Genomic DNA, 10,707 nt, shown 5'->3' with positions numbered 1-10,707 from the left:
TTGTTAAAATTGGACTTTTTTTTTCTTAAGATGTTTCCAGTTGTTTATGTTATTCAGATTTTTGTAGATGTTAACATTATCATAATTTCATTTAATAATTTTAAAAACTTTTTTCCACTGTTATTTTACTGGTTCGGCCCACTTGAGATCATATTGGGCTGAATGTGGAACTGAACTAAAATGAGTTTGACAGCCTTGAATTAAGACAAAAAAAAAAACCAGTCAAAGTTGTTAATTTCTTTTGTGTTGTAGATACAATTTGCCAATATAAGAGCACACAGACTTAATGAACACAGACGTGGAAACAGCTAAGTTGCATGAATGAAAGGTGCACTGGTACTGAGGAGGGATGTGAATTCTCTTCATGTTCTCTTTCATCTGCTCATGTGTTTTAGAGCCTGAGAAGCCAAACTGAGGAGGAGGAAAGAAGCTTTTCCCAGCAGCAACCAGAACCACATCTGACCCTGCAGACCTGCATGTGTACACACAGACGAAGGCAGAGGCCAATGTAAGTTACATACAAAACTGGAAAATGCACAGAGGTGGATAAAGAAAGATATGGAGGATGGAGATACAGAAACAGGTTAAAAAGTAAAAGACGGCTGAAGATGCTGAAGATTAAAAACTGTCAATATATAGATTCTAAATAATAATAATAATAATAATAATAATAATAATAATAATAATAATGATGATGATGATAATAATAATAATAATAATAATAATAATAATAATAATAATAATAATAATAATAATAATAATAATAATAATAATAATAGTTTTATTTCTATAGCACCTTTTAAAAACAAAGTTTACAAAGTGCTTTTGACAAAGTAGAGGGCACAACAGCAGGATACAAGAAGCAAGTAAGAACACTAAAACAGAAGCAACACAATAGGAGAGATGTGTACAACAATGCAGAAACATGACACTTCCAATAAATTTAGTGAATTGGAATAAAGAGGGCAGGGATAACATAACACGATGCTGTCAAATCAATGCAAAAATAAAGGAGTGAGATAAAACAACATCATGTATGAGAATATAAACCAACAATCAAACAGGATAAAATTCAAATTTAAAAAAGAAGGAGAAGTAAGATAACACTTGATTTTTTATTGTCCATGATGACATTTTCACTTTAATGAAACAAACAAGCAAAACCAGAACATGAGGTAGGAGACAAGTAAAGCACATGTCATTATACAGGATTTTTTCCCCCCCCTGATGATTCATAACATAACAAAAAGTAGAATAAAAGGCAAAAAGTGTCTATTTCCTGTGAGTACCAGTCCCATCTCATGCAATATTTCCCCTTTGGTTTATCTTTACACATTTATTAATGGATTGCATGCACATTTGTTGCAAATTTCAACAAACATTCAGAAAATTAACCCTAAAATAATGAAGGTTTTATCAATATCAGTACGTTTCTTTGCTTAAATATCATATATCAAACAAGGTTATAATAGTTTTGGATTTTTCACTATAGTTTAGTTTTATTTAGTTTTGACTTTTTTTCTCTAATTCAGGTCATTTTAATTAGTTGTTAGAGCAGGTTTGCTAGTTTTTATTAGTTTTTGTTATTTTCTAAATGCTTAGTTTTAGTATTAATTTTATTTTAGTTTTTATATCTTTTATCTTCTTCATCGTCGAATTCAAATAAATCCCAGACAGGACTCTGCTGCTTTCTCCCAACTTTAGTCTCCATGTTTCCAGGTAGAGTGGGGATGAAAAGACAACCACAAGTGACAAGAAGTGACGGACCGTTAAATATCATATGGTGCCAGCAGCTAAAATTGCTTGAGGGAAATAAATTGCTTTCGTATCAATCCGACACTGACGAAGACGAAAACGAAGGGAATTTTATCCATAATTTTTATCCGTTTTAGTTAGTTTTGTGAAAACACAACACAGTTTTAGTTAGTTATTGTTTTTTTCCTTTAATTATAGTTTTTATTTATTTCAGTTAACGAAAATGTTTTTACAATTCTAGTTTTTGTCATTTCGTTAGTTTTCGTCAACAATAATAACCTTGATATCAAACTATAGTAAATCCACTTTATGTAGTGTTTGGCTCTTATTACTGTGAATCTTACCGGCTGTACTGGGCTGATGGTGGTTACTGTCAACTCGTGCCGTGTTGGGTGCAGTCACATTCAATTCTGGCGTAATAACTGGAAGAAAAAACAAGAATATCAAGTTTATAACCAGTGTTACTATGAAGATGTTTGACTATAACCTGTAGGTGATTAGTGTAATGAATTATTTAGTTATTCGCGGCATCACGTTATTACATAATCAGACATAAACTCGTTCTGTCTTCCTTTTTCAGGTTTTATCTGTCTTTAGTTTATCCCTCTAAAATGCTCTTTTAATACCAAATCATGTTACTGACACTGTGCCATTTTACCTTAATTGGTTGCAAAATTTCCTTCCGGCTGTTTATTTATTTATTTATTTATTTATTTAACCCTTTCATGCATAGTGGTCACTCCAGTGGACAGTTCTTCTCCATCTGTTCTCTTGTATATTCATGGATTTTGTTGTTTTAGTTCCATATCAGCCAACACAGTGGACACTTATGCCTCATCCCATACACTGACATTGAAAACATTACTGTAAATTTGCTGTTCTAGATAAACCTGATTTAACATGTTTGAGTGTAAATCAATTCCTTGTTATTGTTATTAGACTGTAATTAATAATTTTTTTTTTTTTTTTTTTGGCATATTATCTCCATGAAGTGAGTAATGACTAGTATTAGAGTACACTACAAACAAAAAGTTAAGGATATTTCTTTTTTTTTCTTTTTGGTAATTTTTTTGGTCATTTTTGCCATTTGTAAATAAAACTATGTCTGGTCAATAAAAAAATTTGTTTCAATTCATTTCACACACACACAAAAAAAGTAAAAAGCGTTGTGCAAAAATCCCAACTGAAAAAAATAGCCCCAAAATTTTAAATATCCATAACTTTTTATTTGTAGTGTATGTTAAAATGTGAGAAAACATCAAATTAGCAGCATTTAATGTTTTTATTTCATAGTTTTCACACAGTATATCAGTAAATACATGTTTACTTTAGAAATTCAACGCACATTTTTGCAACTCCATGAAAAATAGCTTCATAAAAAAAAAAATAATAATCTCATTGTTTTTTTAAATGCCTAAAGAGGAATAAAGAAAAAAGCCTTAATTAATGTTCTCATAATTCGTGCATGAAAGGGTTAAGTTCAAATTACCTCTCCAGCCTTTTGTTGCCCCATCCCAGTTTTTTTTTTAGGTGTTTTGCATCAAAACAAAACTACCCCTTTTTTCCTCAAAATTGTACATTTTCTCAGTTTAAACACTCCATGTTTTCTATGTTCTTCTGTGACTCAAATCATCGCAGTCTGCTTTTAATTTTCATTTTAGACAGTGTCCTAACTTTAGTTGTTTTCAGCTTTCAACTTAGCAGATAATTAAGCAAATTGAAAATAAGAATCTTTATTTGTCAGTATCAAGACCAAGGTAACTTTATTTTTACCCATAGGTAGATTTTTTCTGCAGTAACAAGAGAAGACATCTGCATTATATAACATTAAGGCAAAAACAAACACAGAAGGGAACTGAACCGGTCACAAGCTGATTCTCCAACCTTCCAGGCCACGGCTAGTTTGTTGTCCATAAAGATTAGAGCTGCAACCGATTAATCGACTCAAAGTGATCCAAAAAAATCTTTCAACCACAATTCTCCTGAATCTTCAGCTTTGTTTCCTTCATTTCTCTGCTGTTAAACATTGGTTCCACTGTTGTGTTTCACACGGACGCTTATTGTGACGCACAAAGAAAGCTTCAATTCAGGAAAACTGCAATAGAATATTTCCCTTCAATCAATTCGAGTCGATTAATCGAATTGGGAATTTTTGCATTGGCTTCAAGCACCTAATTGATTAATCGGTTGCAGCTCTAATAAAGATGGAATAAAATATTTTTAACTCTTCTCATGAAATGATTGTGTCGATGTGATTTATTCTTAAAGTGTAACTGGGACTCAGTATGTAATCATTGGAGCTGGTCAAAGGGGGATTACTGATGTGTATAAACAGGAATAAAAGGAGGAATGTGTCTGAAAACAGTGTATTGTAAATTGTAAATTATATTTAATTTCTGCAATCAGATCACCCAAATCCCTTAAATAAAAGCAACATTTATTGAATAAAACAGGCTAAAGATTTTTTTTTATTTATTTTTTTTAGCAAACATTAACTTAAATTAAACATATTTACATGATAGTCTGTTATGGTTTATTTCCTTTTACCTGCTGTACTGAGCTGCTGTAGGGCGCTGTAAACTCGTGTAGTACCGGGTGTGACCCATTTGCATGTTGCTGCGTTATCTAGAAAAAAACAACAAGAATAAGAACTTTACATCAAGGGTTACTATATTATATCCTCTGGACAACTGTCACAAATTTGCCTCAATATTCCTCTGTTTTTATCATGAGGTACTCAGTACATTTGATGAATAAATGTTTTCTGGTTAAATGTGACACTTGATGTTTATAGATCCGTTTCAAAGCCCTGTTTTAGTAACAGTGTTACTAAATTCATGACATTCTACTGGTTTTTGGAACATTTTGTCTGGAGGGACTGATCAATAGCAGTATTAATAATCCGCTTTTAAAAAACAAATGAAGACTTTTTTTTATTTCAGCAACCATTTAATTAAACAAGGGCTATAGCAGTAATATGCTTTTATGTTTTTTTTTTTGTTTTTTTTTTTACTGTTTCTCTCTGTATTTTATTATGTATTTAACTTTTTTTTATGCTTCCATTATTTTATTACTTATTCATCTGATCTAGGGTCAAGTCACGCACCTATTGACTTTGAATCAAAAAATTTGAATTGAGATAATGATTTCGAACTTTTTGTGTTGTTCAATAGTATTACATCTTAAGTTTCTAAATCCATTAAAATTTTTGACAAAAAAGGATCTTCAAGAAAATTACAGAACTTTTTATATGAACTAAATTCAGTGCCTCGGAAAGTTCTCTAAGAATGAATAATAACATTAATTATCATTGCTATAATTTGAAATCTCAATCATATATTTCTATTTTCGGTATAGTTTTATGACCTTTTACACATCCTTTTATCATTACAAAAATAATTTTGTCTGAAAAATTTGTGTGAATTGCTTTTTTAAACATTGTAATATCAGATGGTGCTGGTTATGTAGAGAATTTACTTTTCTCAAAAAGCATGTTTTTTTTTAATCACTAATTAGTCAAATGAGCTAAACCAATGGAAATTTCTGAAAGAAAGCATTTAACCATCTGCTTAAGCATGGCTTCATTGGAATTTAAGATTATTTTGTCACCAATCTAAAAAAAAATATATATTTTTTCCCTACATAACCAAAAATAGGTCTCAACATGAAATAGCTAGCTTCTGAAGGATTTTTTTCTTTCACTTTCTATAGATTTAACTTTTCAAATCAATAATTATGATATTCTATTGTCTTCATATGGATTTGGTATACATGAATATTACATTCTCTGGAAATATAAAACAATAAAACTAGATAGTTTTATTGTGAAGTACTTTGTGGCCATTGTCTGTGAAAGGTGATATACTGTATAAATAAATCTTAGTTACAATAAAATAATGTACATACCTGAGATTAGAAAATGGGATTAATTACTACTATGCCAATTATGTCTCATGTCAATAATTTGTATCATAGATATTATAAGTGCCATATTCAAACAATCTCCATTTGATTTAGCCTCTGCCTATCTGCAATAACGTAAATATATCATTTTTAACAAGAGTGACCTAGATATAGACATTGTTACAAGAATATTTCAAAGACTATGTCTGCTGAACATCACAGTGTATTCAGGAAGAAGATTACATCTACTTCAGTGTTTGCACATTTTGCAACTAAAAGATGTTGAATTGGTAGATATATAAGATATTGGTACGTTGAGATGTGTGTGTAGTGTGACAATTAAACAACCGTTCAGAGGGACAAACATTATCTCATTCTAAAGAAAACCTGTTTTGGATCCTCACACTGGCCACTTCAGCTTCCAAAGGCCTGAATGAGGATTTTGACATTTAGCAGTTTTGGAGATTGTGTTTTTGTCCTTTTGTGGAGACATGTTTATTTGAGCTTTCATACAGTTTTGTATATGTAGACATCTTTTTGACCTGTTGTCCCATGAGGCTTTCAGGATGAAACTTTAACTTGTCAAAAATGAAGATGATTATTTGTTCTTTGGCCCAGTAGTACAAGAATACATCATGTGCATTTATTAGACTTTTTTTTTTTTTTTTTTTTTTTGGGGGGGGGGGGGGGGGGGGTTCCTCTAAACACCTAATTATATGTAGCATTTATGGCAGCTGTGAAATCCAGTTTTCTACCAGTATTGGGCCTACTCCTTAACTGTTTATATAAACTCTTTCTTTATATATATTTTGTACTTCTGTATATATTTGTAATACTGTATGTGAGGACTTGTCTCACACAAACTATGACATAATTATTTCTCTTTTTTCTTAAACCATTTCTCTGTATATTTTGTATATATTTGTAAGCTAATTAGTCACATGTTGTAACATTAGGGGATTTGGGGTATTTAAGATGAATTCTCTGCATATGTTGTGTCTTATTTCTCTGCTTTTTATCATCATTTGACCCACTTGGACATTCACAGGCTCTGTAGTAAACATGGAAACACTATCATTTTGTAAAACATTGATTCACCAATAAAACCCATGAAATTTGGCCAATAACAGTGGTTGTAATTGCTTGTTTTTTCGTTCAGTTAATGGTATATTTTATTGAAAATGTCACTTATTCCTCAGTTTTCTCTAAAAAACACACAAGATATTATTATAATAAATGATGATAAATCACTCAGGAAAGGTTAAATGTAGAGAATAATTTGCAAGTCACCACAAAAACAGTTCTAGCTTTTTAGGGGATAAATATATTTTTCACTTATTTTGTTTTCTTTTGTTATTATTTTGTGTGTTCTGTATGTTCTCTAAATGGTAGTTTAATTAATATTTTAACCCATTATTGATGATCTTTAATGAATTTATTGATTAATTATTATTGCTGTGCATTCATTTATCTCTGATTTTTACTGAAAAATACAAAATGCAGTAGATAATATTATAATAAATGGTGACAGATCACTTAGGAAAGGTTAAATGTAGAGAATAATTTGCAAGTCACCACAAAAACAGTTCTGGCTTTTTATGGGATACATATATTTTTCACTTATTTTGTTTTCTTTTGTTATTATTCTGTGTGTTCTGTATGTTCTCTAAATGGTAGTTTAATTAATATTTTAACCCATTATTGATGATCTTTTATGAATTTATTGATTAATTATTATTGCTGTGCATTCATTTATCTCTGATTTTTACTGAAAAACACAAAATGCAGTAGATAATATTATAATAAATGGTGACAGATCACTTAGGAAAGGTTAAATGTAGAGAATAATCCATTTGGAAGTCGCCACTAAAATAGTTCTTTAAAGGGTTAAGTAGAGGATCTGAATCTACTACTGTTATATATAGTAGACACATTACAGTATTCATTAATTTCCATGGTCCATCTTCTCAGTTTGTGTTGGGTTAATCTGTATATTACCTGTTATCTGAATCACAACATCACGGCTGATTGTCTTGGCTGGATCAGTCCTGCAGGAATAATAACCAGTGTCTGCCTTTGTAGCCGAGCTGATATGCAGACCAAGAGTCACATTGGGCTGAAGAGAAGTCATATTGACCAGGACATCACCGATCTATGAGAAAAAAACAGTTAATGTTGGAGGGTGTATCTGTCGGTCTGCATTACATTGAACTCTTTTGGATCCCTCTAATTTACAACCCTCTGAAGACCCATGAGCCAAAATGTACATGCACGAACCACTGCTATAAAATTATCATATACTAATATTTTTCATCTTTTTTTGCATAAATCTCTCAAACCACTTCAGAACTTTTTAAAATATAGCTGTTAGGTTTTCATTATGTGCATTACTTTTCATTAAGTCTTTCAATCAATGTACATAGAAAAAAAAAAAAAAAAAAAAGATGCAAATACCTCATTGAGGCTTTTTTTTCTCCGCAGCAGTGCAAAATCTTGGGCTCCTAAACATGTGAACTCACAGCTCAGGTGGAAGCTTTCTCCAGCCAGAAGGCATGAATTATTTTGTCTCAAAGTCACTGAAGTTTTAGTACAACCACCTGCAGAAAATCCAGAAGAGGACGCCATGAAGACATAAACCTGTGAACTGGCTCAATGGAACAAAATATTTCTTACATATAATCAATAGTTTTCTATTTAACTGTTGACTATTTTTACATTTATGATTTGCTTATTTGCATGTATATGTAATTATTTTTACTGTTATTGTGTTTATACAGTGAATAAATTAAAATGCACTCTTCTAAATAATACATTTTAAAAATATTATCATAATTTAAAGAAACACTAAATCAGGATTGTCAAACATACAGTCCTTGGTTAAAAAAAAAAAAAAAAAAAGCCGGCCAAAGAGTCCAATCTGGCCCATGGAATGAATTTGTGAAATTCAAAAATTTCACTGAAAATATTAACAATCAATGGTGTTAAAATCATTTTAGTTTATGTGCAACCTACAGACCAATTTGCTTTAAAGTGGGCTGGACCAGTAAACAACTACCATAATAACGAAGAAATAATGATAACTCAAAATTTTTCTCTTTGTTTTAGTATAAAAAACGAAATCACATGAAAATGTTTATACAGTTGAGGAAAAAATTATTAGACCACCCCTTGTTTTCTTCAATATGTTGTTCATTTTATTGCCTGATACAACTAAAGGTACATTTGTTTGGACAAATATAATGATAACAACAAAAATAGCTCATAAGAGTTTCATTTCAGGGCTGATACCTAGACATTTTCCATGTTTTTTTGATAATAACAAAAATCACTTCAGTTCTTACATCAATATCTATGGCATTGTACTAACAAAAACAGTGCTTTTAGACATTTCATGTTTTCTTTTCTGTCTGTTTTAGTCACATGTTACACACAGGAGTTAGTACTTGATTGCATAACCATTGTTTCTGATGACTTTTGATGGTCTAATAATTTTTTCCGAGACTGTATTTGCACACTGTCCTTTCACCAAAAATGTGAATAACCTGAACAAATATGAACAACATAAAATGTCTTCAGAGAAGTAAGTGCAGTTTAAACAGTATTCTGCCTGTCACTAAATGTTTTGTGTATTTGTGGATCCACTGCAATTGGTAAATTGTAATCCACTTATTTAAATGATAAGATGAGAAATAATATAATTAAAATTGCACAAGATTTTCTTGAGAAATTTGAGATTGCTCATGGTTGTTAATGTGATTCACATTTTAAAAAGAATACCTTATCGATGTAAACATTTTGTACACATAATGTAATTGTACTTTTTTCACTGTTATTATTTTACTGGTCCGCCCCACTTCAGATCATATTTGGCTGAATGTGGACCTGAAGTAGAATGAGTTTGACAACCCTACACTAAACTAAATAAATACACAATAATAAATACATAATAACATTAAAAACTCTATATGTACAGTGTATGAATCTCACCTGCAGTTTGAGTTGAGATCAACAAACTTAACACCAAAAACTCCATGTGCTGTACTTTTCCCATCTTGCTTCTCCTACCTGGCTGTCACGCTCAGGACGTCTCTCGTTTCAGTGCTACAGTAGATAGACTTCACATAAAAATGGACGGTCTGCCTGATGTGACAGAAGCTGCTGACCTAAGCCCCAGACAGGATGTTCACCTCTGCATTTTTGAGCTGATGAACTCAGTGATAACTGTAGCAGAAAACATATTTGCTGATAAGACTGACCACAGCGTTACAGATATTTACTTGAATAAATGGTACAGAAAAATACCCACGTCTGCTGAACACACCAGCACTGATCTCAGTACGGTAACAGGAAATCATGTTTTTATCCACCCTGTAGAACAGATAATCAGCACTAACTGTGTGAGAAATGGGCCAGGCAAGGACAATAAATTTCATTGTTTTGATAGACCTTTTGACTATTTTCATACGACAATGTCAGACGATATAGCATAAAAAAATGTATTAGTCACACCTGTGAAATGATACTGTCTGATCTCACTGAATTGCGGTAATGAAAGATGTCTGTGTAGGTTTTCATTTGCCCAGATCATCATTCTTCTTGGTAGTTCTTCTCGGTTCTCGGCTAAACCAGTCCAGTTGAACCGAGAACAACTACCAAGAATAAGCAGTGACGAAAGGTAATGAAGTACTTTTAATTTATCTACTGTTCTTAAAGCATTTTACTTGAGTATGTCAGACAATTTCATACTTTTAATCTGTTACATTTTAGAGTACTTTTACCCCACTACATTTGTCTCACACCTTCAGTTACTTTTCAGATTATGGTTTTCATCCCCCTTCTTGTCCAGTGAAAACCACATATCACTGAATGTGTTGATTTTCAATGTCTGTAATGAACAATTACTATTTTACTTTATGGATTGACAGAAATTTCACCTCCCTCTTAAGTTAAATATCTTTATTTTGGTATATAATGTATCAAAATGTGAACCTGAAACCTGTACAGCAGTAATATATAACATACACATTAAAACACTAACAGGGATCAATA

At 31.5% G+C, this 10,707-nt stretch overlaps 1 protein-coding gene across 1 annotated transcript; it reads right to left on the bottom strand.

Annotated features, from left to right (window-relative positions):
* Positions 1-219: 219 nt before the first annotated feature.
* On the bottom strand, positions 220-9,828 carry LOC115437936 (uncharacterized). The gene is made up of 6 exons (XM_030161339.1): positions 9,646-9,828; positions 8,113-8,255; positions 7,657-7,810; positions 4,303-4,380; positions 2,100-2,177; positions 220-472 (listed from the first exon to the last, which is right to left on the bottom strand). The coding sequence occupies exons 1-6, from the start codon at positions 9,707-9,709 to the stop codon at positions 375-377; spliced, it is 615 nt and encodes a 204-aa protein (XP_030017199.1). The 5' UTR covers positions 9,710-9,828; the 3' UTR covers positions 220-374.
* Between the last annotated feature and the right edge of the window lie 879 nt (positions 9,829-10,707).

Source organism: Sphaeramia orbicularis, chromosome 17, assembly GCF_902148855.1.
Source record: "Sphaeramia orbicularis chromosome 17, fSphaOr1.1, whole genome shotgun sequence".
Classification (NCBI taxonomy): domain Eukaryota; kingdom Metazoa; phylum Chordata; class Actinopteri; order Kurtiformes; family Apogonidae; genus Sphaeramia; species Sphaeramia orbicularis.
This window is presented reverse-complemented; position numbering and strand designations above follow the sequence as displayed.